Raw genomic sequence first — 16,705 nt, forward strand, 5'->3', positions numbered from 1 at the left:
TTGAATAGCATGTAATCCTGGCAGATCTTGCCAGAAGGAAGCATCACTGGTGCCAGAAACACCCTTGCTGGTAGGAAATTCTGTCTGGTATGTTATCCATCAGTTTCAGAGTGAGGATACCTTGAATAAGATATTCAAGTGGGAAGGTGGATCAAATTGTTATGACCAACACCGTAGACAATAGTAGGCAACTGATGATCTATCAAGAGAGAGCTAAATTAAAAATATAGGACTCCAAGGTTTATCATCTCCAGATTATTACTTGAAGCACATTGTAAGCCTTCCTAGGAATAGTATCTAGGACTTCTTCAAAATTGTTCCACCATTCAATTAGATTTGGTTGATCTCACCTTCTGTCCATATGCTCATGATATTTAACTCCTTTGTCCATCAAAAGTCTATTAAACTTCTTCTTGAAAAAATTCAATGTGCTAGCTTCCACTTTTTTCAAGGGAAGAGAATTCCACAAAGTAATAAACGAGAGAAAAAAATTGTCATAAAAAGATCTCTTTGGAAGTAAACAAGTAGGAAAGAGGGATTCTATTTCACAGCAAATTACACCAATATTGGGATTGGAAAGAGTCTAACAAGGTGTTGGTGTAAAAGGCAAGGACTTTAAATGAGTAAACTGGTTGTGTAGTGAGGGCCACCGGATGGAGCAAAATATTATTTTAATGAAATGAAGATAAGAGTCATTAAAAATTGTGTTTTGGGTCCTACATGTTAAGGAAAAGCTACATGATGCAGTTAAATTGGGCGAGAGGAACAACAAATGTGAGAAAAAATATTAAAGTGGAAGCACACGTTAGGCCCAAATTGATGCAGTATTACTACAAACACACAGAGCACAAGGAATAAATTGGACAAATTGCAGGACCAAGTTCAATGTGTAAAGTATATCATGATCACCATTACTATGTCATAGTTGCAAGGTTGTTAGCCTGGAGAACTGATCATACCAGTTTATAAGGTATGTAGATGGAGCAATGCAGCATGTTGTAAGATGTTGCTCGCAGCAGTGACTTTGGGCCTGCTATGTGGTTTCTGCAGCATGCCTCCAAAAAAAATGAATTATAGGTAGGGGTTTTCAAAGAATCCTTTCATGGTTAATATATTGTACTAAATTGTGCTCAAACACAAACACTTGCTATGTACCATATAGGGATATCTACTCACTATTTACGTTATAATTAGGCAGCTTTACAGTTGCAAATCTTTCAGGTATATTGTTTTCCAAGGTCCATGGTTTTTGGAGATAATGTTGATTTTGACCTCCACCTCCACTCAGGCAGTCTGCATTGTTCTCAGGAAAAAACAGTTGCCTACAGTGTCAAACAGGGCAACCTTTCTGCAACTACTTCATGTAACTCATCATTTAATCCTTTCTTGTCTTGGGCTCCTCTACAATCTTGCAAGTTTCTTTGGTTTTGTTGCCAAGTTTGCAGAATTGCCTATATTCACATAAATGGTGTTCAAAGTACTGCATCCTCAAGTCATAAATGTAGCATTTAGATGTTTTACCAATTAGAAATTTGTTATTTTATAAAATTTCTACTAAAAACAGCATTTTTGACACAGTTAAAAACCAAATTTATTAAATCTAGATTACCAAACATTTAGAATGGTAAGAAGGAATACATTAGACATTGTTGAACCCAGATCCGTCTGGAACCTAGTAACAAAATTCTTCCACCTAGATGGGAAAGCAGACTGAACAGTTATCAGGTCTCGTTGCATCTATGAAAAGATTTCACGATCATCACAACTGCTTCTCTACACAGATTGCATTTCCATGGAGATAATTAAATGCCAGGTTTGGAGAAAAAAAACTTTCTGCCTTTTTTCCTCTGGATTTCTAACATCCACAGTGTTGTGAAAAGTTATCAGATTACTTTTGTGTACTACCAAAACTTCTAAACATTGGAAAGATGATGGAGTTAAATTTTGAGGAACCATATTTGGCAAGAGAATGATGGTCTGCACAATCTTGGATTATGACTACTATTGTTGTTTTTTGCTGGGCAGAATCTGCTGATTCTGCAGTTTTAATTTAGAGCTTTTCTGGATTCACCTTTTGTTTTTCTTGAAGTATTATCAACCCATTTTGCCTTGCACCAGTGTCCTTTCTGACCCCTGATCCTTTCCATTGCAATTTTATCTTCCATCCTTATCCCTTCTACTCTCTTGCTTCCACTGCCTTGGAATTTGTATAAAATCTATTATATTTCAAACTCATTCCTGTTCTGATGGAATGTGAAATCAGCTTGAAATGTTGTTAACTGTTTTTCTCTCCACAGATATCACCTCATCTGCAGAGCAGTTCAAGCATTTCACCGTTTTTAGTCAATATGGTTAGAAGACCCATTGTTGGTTATCTGAATTAAAAGAAGGATCTATGACCACATTTAGACTTCAGGTAACCAATGGATGTTTTTAGTCAGTGAGATAAACGTATTTAATAGTGTATATAATAAATGTAGTCGGCATGCAACAGTTAAAGCTGACAACAGAGGAACATAGGATTGTTTAGTTCCATATCACCCAACTTGAAAATTACAGTTGTTTTGCTTTAAATTTGATAAGATTAAGAATGAAAAAAAATCTTTGAGAACTGAATTCTGTTCATTCATGTGTCTTGTTAAACAAAGACAAACTTGTTAAAGAGACAACTTGTTGGATTTAGTGATATTTTGTCTTACTAATAATGTTTCTTAATCCATCACCTATAAAGACAGGAGAATGCACATGGCACTGCATATGAAACTACTGTGGCTTGTACTACTAGGGATCCGTGGTATGTTTCCTGGTATGTAAATGTGCACTTTGTATAATAACCATACAATGTGGACCTAATAAATTCAAAAGAATATTTAGCACAAAACTTGTGAAATTTACTCAAGCTCCAAGAGCTAGCCCATTCTGTGGGTGAGAGTTATCCATGCCTACACAATTAGGGATGTGCCCAACAATTCATGCAGAAATATATGTGTGCAAAGAATCAAGTGGATATCCTGGTGCAAATTGTTCCCAAATCAAGAGACTACAACTTTTGTCCTTACATTGCTTGATAATATGTCTTAAATCCCTATCGCAAATAAGGCAATGCACCTGCTTGTTTGCCCCATATCTGGATAGAAAATAACACATAAAAGTTCAATGTCTAAATGAGGGATTTTAAGGGAGGGAGGGTAAAATTATTGATATACTGCAAGAGGTTTGATTCTAACTGGCACCAGACTTGACTACATGCTCTCTTGCCTACTTTAGTATCCTGTGTCAGTCCTGCTGCAATGGGATCTAAAGCTCAATTGATGCAAGAGCTAAAAAAGGGTACATGGAAAAACAAAGTTGAGGTATCAGTGCAGTAAGGTAACAAAAATCATAACTGCAAGCTCTAAAGCAGAAAATCTTTGAGCAGCAGAGAGGAATGACATGTTAGATAAACACAGGCAGAGATAAGAATTGTTATCTCTAAATCAGTTCAATGTAACACTTGCTAAACATGTGACCTACATAAGCCATTCATTAGGGGTACACTACAGCTTTAATTTTTTAAAACTCAAATCAAGCAATGGAACAATATTAACTGATCATAATTAATTTGTCTTCTTCTCCAAGGGAGTAGTATATATAGATTTTTTTCTCTCAACACAATTCAGTTTTCCTTCCACTATGACATTTAGCCAGTATTCAGTAATCTGCTTAATTCTTTATTTCAGGTCTTCTTTCCATAAAACCAGATATTTTACAGAGAATTAAAATAGACCGCACCATCCATGAGCATAACAAATAATTAATGCTTACAGAATCTGTGGTGAAAACTCCACCAACTGGTACATTTGTGGAAGGACAACCATCAGGAGGCTAGCTCTAAATTGATTTATAGTTCTAAGACTATATTTATTACACAGATGCACACCCTTATGAGGGAGATAGCACCCATTAAAATCATCCCTTCTGTAGGGAAATTTTAAAACACTGTAGTTTGTTTTAATGCAAGTTCCTCAAATCAGAAAAAAATACACATGACACGTTTGAGATCCTTAGTTTGTAATGTAAAAAGTTACAAATGGAAATGCTTCCTGACAACAAATCAATTCAATAAATAATCTTTTTAAAAAACTTAAGTGAAAGTAATTGTTTTGAAGTATACATTTCCTAAAAGTCACTAGGGAGATTGCTAACATCTGCTATTCTCCTCTCATTTAGGGTTATTTACATAATACCCAATCTGGGTACATTGCTACAAGCTCAGTAATAGAGGGTCATTCCAGGAAATGCACACCATTGTTTTCCTGTATTAAACTCTAGTAGCCTGACATTACAGTGTCATGATTCTTTGCACAATTGGGAAATTTCAAGCAATATCATCTTCATCTACTTCAGAACTATCCCTTTCATTTTCTTCATATATGTCTTTGATCACAAGAATCCGTACAAGCATATTTTCCAAGATGTTGCGGTCCAAAGGGACACTTGAGTACCAAATCGGACCATCAGGTGAACTGGAGTGTTCTGGCTGCAGATAAAAGAGGTCTGTTCTCTGTTGTAGGTTTGGAGGGCTATGGAAAAAAAATGTATTTTGTAAAATAGAGTCAAATGTTGACCACTGAGAATAAAATCAAAAATTCTTTTCACATCCCCCATTATATTCTTACAATCTAATAAAGCTATGTACACAATTGGGAAAACAGGATCCAATTAAAATTCCAAACTGAAATGTTAGAGCAAGCAGACAGAATAGTAACATTTGGGGACTTGGGAACAGGTAGAGAGCATTCAACCCCTCAAGCCCAATCGCTGATCTGTGACCTTACTCCAGATGCTTGCCTTTGACCAAAATCTCTTGCTCAACAATTTTTTTTAATCTTAGATTTTAAATTAACAACTAAGCTAGCATCCACTGCTGTTTGTGGAAGACAGTTCCAAACATCTATCACTCCTTCTGTGTACAAATGCTTTGTAACACCTCTCTGGAAAGGTCTGGCCATAATTCTCAGACCATGTCCCCTAGTTCAATAGTTTATCTAATTTAAAATAGAACTGGTTACATACTTGAAAAGGAAAAGAAACCTTGAGAAAAATGTATATGAACGGAACTGACTGGATTTTTTTCAAAGAGCCAGTACAAATATACAGGTTCAAAACCCTTCTTGATTACTGCAAGTTTCTAGAATTCTAAATTAACAATGTGTCAAACAAACATCACTTCTAACACTCATACTTCATTTAAAAGATTGAGAGTTTATTTTACAACCAGGGAAATCAGAACACAATCTAGTCTGAGACTTTAGTGCTGTGCTGCAAGGCTTATTTCCTTTGATCAATCCCCATTTCAATAGACATGAATACAATTTATTTTGCGGTCCATTCAAATTCTCTACAATGGATCTGTATGGAGTTGTTTACCAAAATGCTGTTCAGTTCTTTTGACTTCCATTACCAGCTTTTGTTTTCAAATTGTACCTGATTGTATTGTGGTCTGAGTTGTTCTCCACCTCTTGTTAACTAGCTTAATTTCCCAGAACTAAACCAAATAATCCTACATTGTTGCAACAGTAATATATTGCAAATCTGGAAATCTGGTCTGGCAGCATCTGTTGCAAGACAGAAATGATGCTGAAACCTGACCAAACTAAACATCATAGACTGGTAAAACCTATGAAACATCTGAAGGATGAACATTTTGTTTTCAGTCTTCTAAAATTAAACTTGCTGAGTTGTGTTAGATGAGTAAAACCAGACATGATTAGGAAGGAACAAAGCTTTACCAATGACACTGCAACAGGCATGAAAGCAAGTTGTCAATAGAGGACAGAGAATCGTCAGGTTAAGTGAGAGAGAGAAAAAAAGTTGGCATATGGAGTGTAATATGGATAAATGTCTACTTGTCCATTTCGCAGAACAAAAATGCAGCATACTGTTTAAATGGAGAGAGATTGCAGCCTCCAGTGGCACAAATGGTGAATCAATCACAAAACATTAGCAAGTGATGAGGAAGGCAAATGGAGTGTTTGCCATTTGGTGCAAGGAGAATGAAATATAAAAATGTAGTGAAGTTTTACTGCAGCTGTACAGGTGCTACTTCGATTAAATCTACAATAATGTGTACAATTTTGGTCTACTTATTTGAAGAAATGCTTAAGAGGTATTTAATGAAAGGTTCACTTGACTCATTCTTAGCATGAAGGCTTATCTTATATAGAAAGGTTGAACAAGAATTCTCTTCCCCAGAAGGTAGCTAAGGCTGGGTTAGGTTTATTTAAGGTTGAATGAGAGACTCCTATCTATTGATAGACAAGGGATTCAATGTTGTGTGATCAGGGAGAAAAGTCAGTATGAAATCAGAATCAGATCTAGTATTACTGAATAGTGAAGCAAGCTTGAAGAGCCATTAGCTCTACTACTGCTCCTATGAACCAATGTCCTACTTCCTTATGTTACCAAAAAGACAACTGCATCTGAAATAGAAAAGATTCTGTAAAAATAAGCTGCTAGTTTGAAAAATTGCCAATTCAATGGTTGAGACTCAGTAAGGTATCCAGTGACTTACAAGAGGACTCTTTGTTGCCCCTACATCTGGACCAGGAGATGTGGATTCAAGTCCTGATCCCGAGGTATATAATAACACCTCTGAACAGGTTGATTAGAAAACATCTAAGAAATAGAGAAAGAGAAGATTTCATGGTTCCTTGCATCTTCTCTACAATAATCCAGTGACTCCCATCTGTTGCCTCTTATGGCGTCGATTTACCAAAGACAACCCAAGATTGGACATTATTTATCCTAAATACTTCCTGCAATATTATCATCTGGCACAGTATACCATTAACAAAATAATTACAACAAAACTTAATGTTGCTACAATGTATTCTCATGACCATAAAACACATAAAACCATAAAACATAGGAGTGGAAGCAAGGCTTTTTGGCTCATCAAGTCCACTCCATCATTTAATCATGGCTGATGAGCATTTCAATTCCACTTATCCACACTGTCCCCGTAGCTCTTAATTCCTTGCGAGATCAAGAATTTATCAATCTCTGCCCTGAAGAGACTCAACGACCCGGCCTCCACTGCACTCTGTGGCAATGAATTCCACTCTCTGGCTGAAGAAATGTCTAATTTCCAACGTCCACCCTTTCTAAGCCATGCGTTATCTTGTAAGTTTCTATTAGATCTCCCCTCAACCTTCTAAACTCTAATGAATACAATCTCAGGATCCTCAGCCGATCATCATATGTTAGGCCTACCATTCCAGGGATCAACCGTGTGAATCTACACTAGACACTCTCCATTGCCAGTATATCCTTCCTGAAGTGTGGGGCTCAATATTGGACACAGTATTCTAAACGGGGCCTAATTAGAGCTTTATAAATTCTCAGAAGCATAAGAGCAGAATTACGTCATTTGGTCTATGGAGTCTCTTCTGACATTCAATCGTGGCTAATATGTTTTCTCAATCCCATTCTCCTGCCTTTTCCCATATCTCTAATTGCCCTTATCAATTATCTATGGCAAGGCCTCCACAGCCCTCTGTGGCAATAAGTTCCACAGATTCACCACCCTCAAGCTGAAGAAACATCCCCTCAATTTAGTTCTAAAGGGTTGTATCTTTATGCTGAGGCTGTATTCTCTAACAGAGTGGAAGTATGTTCTCCATTCTATCTAGGCCCTTAGTATTCTGTATGTTTCAATCAGATCCCCCACCCCCAATCCCCTCTCATCTTTCTAAACTCCATGTAATACAGACCCAGAGCCCTCAACCGCTACTCACAAGATAAGCCCTTCATTCCCGATTAATTCTTGGAAACCTTCTCTGGACCCCCTCCAACAGCACATCCTTTGATCTGGGTCTAAAACTAAGAGTGGCTACTTATACATTTGTTATAACCAGTCAAAGATACGTTTTTTTCTTCCTACAAAAATACTCAAGCAGCATGATCATTGTGACAATGAGTACCATGCTTTACTCCATAATCGGTGTTTAAAGTTTATTAGTATTTCTAGTTGAAATTTAATTTTATCCATTACCATGTCAGCAGTGTTTTGATTTATTCTAAATTAGTGTGAGTTGATACACCCTTGAGTAAATACTATGGTGGTGAAACTGTAGGGAATAGTAATATGACTAATAATCTGGTGGTCCAATCTGAGTTCCGTCAAGGCCATTCATTCCTGACCTTATTACAGCCTTTTTTCAAACATGGTCAAAACAGCTGAATTCCAGAGGTAGTGAGAGTGACTGCTCTTGACATCAAGGGTACATCTGACTGAGAGTGGCATCAAGGAACCCTGGCAAAACTCAAGTATATGACAATCAGGAAAAGGAAAACTCTGCTGGTCTGAGTCATACCTGGCACAAAGGAAGATGTGGTTGTTAGAGGCTCAGCACTAGAACATCTCTGCAGGAATTCCTCTGGGTAGTTTCCTAGGCCCAACCATCTTTATCAATGGCATTTTCACTATCACAACATCAAAAGTGGGATGCTCTCTAATGATTGCACATTGTTCAGCACCATTTGCGATTCCTCAGGTACTGAAGCAAACCATGCCCAAATGCAGCAAGATCTGGACAAAATCTATGTTTGGATTGACAAGTGACAATAATCATTCATGCTATACAAGTACCAGGCAATGACCACCTCTATCAAGAGAGAAACTAACTTTTGCTGATGACATTTAATGGCATTACGCTTAATTGAATCCCAAACCCTCAATCTCCTGAAGGTTACCATTAACCAGAAACTGAACTGGATTAGCTATACACATTAGCTACAAGAGCAAGTCACACGCTAGGAATCCTGCAGTGAATAACTCGCTTCCTGACACTCCAAAGGTATCTCCCACCTATAAGGCATAAGTCAGGAGTGTGATGGAATATTTCTTACTTGCCCAGTCAAATGCTGAATTCAGTAATGTAATCTTCCTTTTCTATAATAACATGATAGGTACAGTGAACCATGATGCGGCAACAATGGAGTCTTTTGAGATTCACAGTGGGTAAAACAGGGTTGTGCTCTGGTATTGAAACTCTTCGAGGCACATTCTTGTCTTTGGTGCTGTCACATGCCTTCAGGTCATTTGTAAAAGGTGTCCACTTACATTGCATAAAAGTGGAAAGCTGTTTAGCTATACTCATGAAGATTGAAGACAAAAGTGCACCAAAATATCAGCACAGGGTTGCACAATGCTAACAATGCCACACTAACATCTCATTGAGGAATTCCTGCAGTGGCAAATGGACACTCTCATGACATCTATCAGCACTAACAATGTGATGCTGCAGCTTGTTGATAGCTTTATGTATTCAGACTGCACAATCACCAGGAATCTATAATTTGATATTGAATCAACAAAAAGATTGTAAAAATTGTTTCTGTTATGCCTAAGTAAGCAAGGTTATGTGGAATATTAGAAACTTGATTGTGAACACTAACCACAAACCTACCAAGACTACACCATCAGTGCATTTATCTACAATGAAGAGACCTGAGCAACATATTCTTGACAGTGGAGACAGTTGCCTCATTCACTATTTTCAATGTAGCCTTGGCATCACTTGGCGGGATGATGTAAGCAACTCAGTAGCTCTGGGGTTAACCTATCAGCGTATTTCATTGCTCATCCAATAGCATCTGCACTGGCTGGATTGTGTTCATGGATGGTGGTGAACTGGTCATTGAGTTTCAACTTGCCCGGCATCCATATCCGCAAGTAAGATATGTCTGTGGGAATTGTGATTTTGACAACCGGGAGACAGTTAATGACTGCCATGACCTCTGGAAGTTTGTAAAGATAATGGAAAAGGCAAGCAAGAACAAAAAGCTCAACTTGCTGAGAAGACAATTCAGAGAAAACAGAGACCAGAAAATCGAACACCTTATCTACTTTCCTGCTATCTTCCTCTGCAGCACAAATGGTAGAGGCTGCTAAGCCAGATTGGGGTTCCTAAGCCACAACAGGCAATGTCTGACAGCACTGATGCAATGGCACAAGCCACCACCTTACAAGATGGTAGACATATGGTTGGAATCATACCTAGCACAAAAGATGATGATTGTGGTTTTCTTCAGCCCCAGGACTTCACTGCAAGAGTTCATCAGGGTAAAGTCCAAACTTCATCAATGACTTCACCTCGATCATAAAGGTCAAAAATGAGGATGTTCATTGATGATTGCACAATGTTCAGCATCATCCATGACTGAAGTTACAGAAACTGCTCACTCACAAATGTGGGAAGATCTGGACAAGGTCAGGGCATGGGCTAATAAGTGACAAGTTGCATTTGAGTGTCACACAAAGACCAACCAGTGTGAATATAATCATCTCCTATGACAATCAATGGCATTATCATATTTGAATACTCCATCATCAACATCCTAGAGATTAACACTGATCTAATTTATCCAAAATGGTACTTCAAGAGCAGGTGAAAGGCTGGGAGTAATTCACTACCTTATGACCCAAGCTTGACCTTTATCTAACACATTACAGATCAACAGCGTGTTGGAATATTCTTTTGTCTGGATACAAGCGTGGCATCAACAATACTCAAGAAATTTAACAATATCAGGATGGAACATCCCATGTTGCAGTGCCCATTCATTTGAACATTCACTTCTTCCACCACCAGCCCCCTAGTGGCAGTTATGTGTACCATCAATAATATGCACTGCAGCAATTGGCCAAGGCTTCTTGATAGGACTTTCCAAGCTATTGATTTCTAACATCTGCTAACAAAGTCAGCAGATACTTGGGAATACCGCCACCTGCAAGTTCCTTTCTAAACCTCCCACTACTCTGAAATGAAATTAGATTATTACTCCTTCAATGTGTTGTTTTGAAAACTTGCACAGCCTTCCTAACAGCAGTATGAGTCTTCCATACATAATGAACTGCAGCAATTCAAGAAGGCAGCTCGCGACCATCATTTCAAGGGCAATTAGGGATAGGCAACAAACAAGCCTAGTCAGAGACACTGACATCCATTAAACAATCCAATGGAAGTCTGCACAATGCAAATATTTCTCAGAGCAATCAGCGATAATTCATAGAATCCCTACAATGTGGAAACAGGCCATTTGGCCCACCGAGCCTCCAAAGAATAACCCACCCAGACCCATTACCTTACCCTATTACTCTACATTTCCCCTGACGATCCTAACCTAAACATCCCTGAACACAATGGGCAATTTTAGCACGGCTAATTCACCTAACCTGAACACCTTTACATACAAGATGATCAGAGGATTAGATAGGGTATTCAATGAAATCATCCTTTTTCCTAGGATGATTGACTTCAGCTTGTACGAGGGGACATAATTACAAATTGAGGGATGAAAAATTTAAGACAGATGTCAGAGGCAGGTTCTTTACGCAAAGAGTGGTAAGGGTGTGGAATGCCCTACCTGCTAATGTAGTCAACTCAGCCACATTAGGGAGATTTAAACAATTCTTAGATAAGCACATGGATGATGATGGGATAGTGTAGGGAGACTAGCTGAGAATAGTTTACAGGTCAGTGCAACATCGAGGGCCAAAGGGCTGTATTGTTCTATGTCCTATCTTTGGATAGTGGGAGGAAACCACAGCACCCGGAGGAACCCACGCAGACATGGGGAGAATGTGCAAACTCCACACAGACAATCGCCCGTGGCTGGAATTGAACCCAGTGCTGTGAGGCAGCAGTACTAACCATTGAGTCACCATGTCGCCCATAAATGCTGACCTTGCAAGCTGCTCAGACTTTCCAAGAATAAATGTTCTAAAAAATTTCCTTTATAGCAATGTCAATTAAATGTAGCAAAGAATATATGTAATGAATACAAACAATACTGTTTGTTTTAACCGTACCACTTTGAGAGGTAGCACTCAAACATTTTTACAGGACATCTCGATGGATTTGCCAAGTTTTCCTTTTGTTCGAACACAGGATCATCTTCCTCACGTTTTCTTTTTCCTGGTGTAATTTTGTCTGAAAACACAATGTAAAATATTTCGATTTGCTGATACTGAAGTACTGTTTCATATGAATAAATTATTAGCAAGCTGCACAGCATGCTGCTTAGACTATAAGATACAGGAGCACGAGTAGGCCATTTGGCCATTGGAGTGTGCTCTGCCATTCAATGAGATATTGGCTGATGTGAGAATCCTTAAACTCCACTTTCCTTCCTTTGCTCCCAGCTCTTAATTCCTTTACTGATTAAAAAATCTGTCTGTCTCAGCCTGTCTCCAACCTAGACTCTACAGCCCTTTGTGGTAAAGAATTTCATAAATTGATTACTCTCAGAAGAACTTCTTCCTCAGCTTAATTGGGCAGTTCCATACTTTGATATTATGCCCTTAGGTCCAAGATGGTGTCACAAGGGGTCATAGTTTCTCAACACATCTACCTTTCTCAAACCCCAAAGAATTTTATGTTTTAATTAGGTTGCTCTTTTAATTGTCTTATTCTTCTAAACTTCAATGAATACAGATCCAAATTACTCAACATCTCTTTCATAAGAAAACCTCTCCACACCCAGAATCAAACTTGTGAACCTTCTCTGGACTGCCCCCAACACCAGTATATCTTTGGTTAAATAAGGGACTCTAAAATCCCTCTCTGCTGCAGCTTTCTGAAGTCTTTCCCCATTCAAATAATATTTATCATAGAGGTCTGTAGCACAGAAAAAGGCCTTTGGGCCCATCAAGTCTGCGCCAGTCAGAAACCACTACCTAATTATTCTAAACGCATTTGCCAGCATTTGGTTCCTAGCCTTGTATGACTTAGCATTTCAAGCATAAATCTAAATAATTCTTAAATGTTATAAGTGGTTCTGCCTCTATCACTCTTACAGGTAGTGAGTTCCAGAATCCCATCACCCTCACATCCCCTATAAACTTCCTTACCTTAAAACTATGCCCTGGTCAGTGATCTCTCCACCAGGGAAACTCCTTATTTTCTCATTCAGACCCAAAGTTTGAGAATTTCTAGTACACATCTCACTAATTTACAATGTTTATGTTCGATTTCTTTCAACTGGACTTTGTGTCAATCCAGGAAAACCCAATTTATATCTAAAAATCTTAAATACAGATACAAATGTTGTTTTTAATATAGGTTTCAGTCAAAATCAAAGGACTGTACCATTCAGCATTCTGAATTTTGTTATTGTAGCGAATTTCAACTCTTTTCATTTCATATCCAGAAGTGCTCTTACACAGAACTGAACACTTTTTTTTAACCCATCACCAAATCCAAATTTCAACTCTTAACAGACTCAAAATGGGATCACTAAGAGGTGATCAGCCAGCTGCCACTTTCACAGGCGCCTATCACTGGGTGGACAGACATTTGACTCTTGTACTAATATTGACATTGAAATCAGAGGCTTACAATGTCCGAAGTTTTCTAAGATCAGAACTTATTGAACCATGTACTACAAATTCTTACAAAAGTTTCAACAGTGATGGTGACAAGGAGGCCCTAAATGGTAAATTTCACATTGTCTTGTAAACAGAAGGAGCAAAAATAATTTGTGCAAAGCAGCCTTGCACAAACTCATCATTCTTCAGTGACAGCAACAGCTTTCTGCAGATCTACTTTGTTGCGACACTCCATACCACAAATTATTGGGTCGATCAGTTGCCAGCAAGGTCCATCAGGATGTCCTCAGTTTGCTAGTTCCATTTAGTTGATTTAATTCCATTTAATCCTAAAAAACAGCACTGACTGACAGCCCTGTCATCAGCCTAAAAATAAAACGATGCTCAAATGTTTTCTACCAAGTACAACTTAGGATTGACCTTTACAGTTCAGCCATCAGAATGCATATTATAGGCATAATGTTTTTCTAAAGGAATTTGAGAAACACGCAATTGATCGTCATCGTACATCTTTCATAGATTGAAAACTTTAAAAACTTATGATGGAAAAATGCTTAGAAACAGATATCTGGGATTGTAAATAATCAATAAAAAGCAACCTATATTATACATTCAAGTGACAATGAAGACAGGAAATCGTTTATTATCTAAACAAAAACTTTACCTTGATTGTCGTTTGTACACAAAGCTGCTACCTCGTATCGAATGCATACAGAATTGTCAGAGTTTCTATTCCATTGTTTGACAATATTTGCAAAGGAAAGTCTCATATGCTGTTCAATGGTCCTTAACCCAAAGTATTTAGTGTTAAAATATAGCAAAGTATTAAGAAGGACAAATGGTGACTGTGGCCCCAGTTGTTTGCATTTCCATAGATAATCCTCTTCAACACGTGAAAATATTGACCCTAAAAAAAGAAATTATGAATTATGTTTATGTAAAATTCACATGTACAATACCTGCAAATCATGTATGGCAGGCTTGCCTAGTAAACCATACGATCATTTAAAACAAAGAACTGCAGATGCTGAAGATCTGAAACAAAAGCAGAAATTGTTGGAGAAACTCAGGTCTGTCAGCATCTATGAAGAAAGCCGAACTAATGTTTTGAGTTTGGTGACTCTTCATTAGAACTTCAGATAATTTACTTTGTTAAACCATCAGGACCTTGAGTTTCCTTATGGATCTATATGTAACTGAATAGGCTGACTTTTGAACAAGTATCCTTACGTTCATAAGGCTTGACATAGTGGGAACAAGAGTGCAGGATTTGCTTCATTTTCTTTCCTTCTGTCGTATCATTAAGATGTTGGACAATTTATTACCATATTGAATAAGTGGTAGCAAGCCCTTTCCAGTTATAAAGGACAATGATCTTCAGTGCACATGAAGTGTTTTCCTTCTTTTTCCCAGAATATCAGCCATGTGAGAGTGAAGAGAACAGGACTTTTCAAGTGTTTTTGGCCAACCAGACACAAATGTCCAAACCACCAAAGTTGATCTTATAGGCATTTGCCCAGAATACTTATAGGACAAACTTCAAGAAGATAACTAATGTTTGCTCAACTGTCCTTTCATCAGAACTGGAGGTTACAGCAGAAACACTCTTGACATAATTTTGCTAGCACTATTATAGGTCACTGGTAGACAGTCTAGAAGCGTTGGTACAACTCCTCAGTATGCTAGGGCCATTGTTCACTTATGTAGGATTCTTTCATCAAACACTTGCTGCCATAGATTTTACAAGGCTGAGCTGGTGCAGCTGGGGTAGTGGAATTGACCAATATATTTCAGAGTCTCTCCTTCAAAGTATATTGGAATTGGACTATTTGGAGTACTAGGTGCAGGCTGATATGGAAGTTATGCTTTGGCAGCAGTCTGAATTTGTTGAGATCAAAAGTGATCTGCAAATCTGCTGCAAAGTGGTTAAGTTCATTTACAAAATATAGCTCATGTATGCCTATGGTAGTCTGTTGGTTTTGACAGACAATGAAAGTTAGAATTTTTAATCGAGACAGTATTTAATGCTGATATTAGAGGCAGTTAATCTCAGGCAAAATAGCCAATGTCAGGTAGATTGTGCAGAGATCAGGTAGAGGAGCTGGACTTCAGAGGCAATAGCATACAGGCATGAAAAGGAGGTGGTGTTCTGTCTATAATAGTACAAAGGATGTCAATATGACAGAAATGGAGAGATGCATTTAAGGGAATGATGTGGTTAACCATAATCTTATTTCCAATTTTAATCAGAGCTGTTTTAGAACAGTGCAGAGTTGAAACCTGATTGGAAAAGATTAAACTTGGGAATTGCGCAAAGACAGCCATAATAAAGTCATAGAGATGTATAGCATGGAAACAAATCCTTTGGTGCAATCTGTCCATGCCAACCAGATATCCCAACCCAATCTAGTCCCACCTGCCAGCACCCAGCCCATATCCCTCCAAACCCTTCCTATTCATATACCCACCCAAATGCCCTTTAAATGTTGCAATGGTACCAGCCTCTACCACTTCCTCTGGCAGCTCATTCCATACACATACCGCCCTCTGCATGAAAAAGTTGCCCCTTAGGTTCCTTTTATATCTTTCTCCTCTCACCCTAAATCTGTGCCCTCTAGTTCTGGATTCCCCCACCCCAAGGGAAAAGACTTTGTCTATTTATCCTATCCATATCCCTCATAATTTTGTAACCCCCTATAAGGTCACCCCTCAGTCTCTGACACTCCAGGGAAAACAGCCCCAGCCTGTTTAGCCTCTACCCATAGCTCAAATCGACCAACACTGGCAACATCCTTGTAAAACTTTTCTGAACACTTACAAGTTTCACAACATTTTTCCAATAGGAAGGAGACCAGAATTGCACTCAATATTCCAACAGTGGTCTAACCAATGTCCTATACAGCCACACAACATGACGTCCCAACTCCTGTACTCAACACTCTGACCAATAAAAGAAAGCATACCAAATGCCTTCTTCACTATCCTATCTACCTGCGACTCCACGTTCAAGGAGTTATGAACTTGCACTCCAACACTCAGCAACACTCCTGAAGATCTTACCATTAAGTGTATAAGACCTGCTAAGATTTGCTCTCCCAAAATGCAGCACCTCGCATTTATCTGAATTAAACTCCATCTGCCACTTCTCAGCCCACTGGCCCATCTGATCAAGATCATGTTGTAATGTGAGGTAACCTTCTTCACTGTCCACTACACCTCCAATTTGGTGTCATAAATTCAGGGAATTAAAACACACCTAAGGAAAGGAATGATAGGAGTAATAATTTGTAACCATAGAAAGGACAGAAGGCATGTATTTGAGGAGATCGT

At 38.3% G+C, this 16,705-nt stretch overlaps 1 protein-coding gene across 3 annotated transcripts in view; it reads right to left on the reverse strand.

Moving 5' to 3' along the window:
* Positions 1–1,566: 1,566 nt before the first annotated feature.
* zmym2 (zinc finger, MYM-type 2) overlaps positions 1,567–16,705 on the reverse strand; it is a 163,295-nt gene continuing 148,156 nt past the window's right edge. For all 3 annotated transcript variants that reach the window (XM_072577409.1, XM_072577410.1, XM_072577411.1), the window contains 3 exons: positions 14,040–14,282; positions 11,858–11,978; positions 1,567–4,562 (listed from right to left, as the gene is read on the reverse strand). In XM_072577409.1, coding sequence (XP_072433510.1) covers positions 4,358–4,562; positions 11,858–11,978; positions 14,040–14,282 — 569 coding nt within the window. In that variant the 3' untranslated portion in view covers positions 1,567–4,357. The remainder of the gene's footprint in view (positions 4,563–11,857; positions 11,979–14,039; positions 14,283–16,705) is intronic.

This window comes from Chiloscyllium punctatum, chromosome 9, assembly GCF_047496795.1.
Source record: "Chiloscyllium punctatum isolate Juve2018m chromosome 9, sChiPun1.3, whole genome shotgun sequence".
Lineage (NCBI taxonomy): Eukaryota > Metazoa > Chordata > Chondrichthyes > Orectolobiformes > Hemiscylliidae > Chiloscyllium > Chiloscyllium punctatum.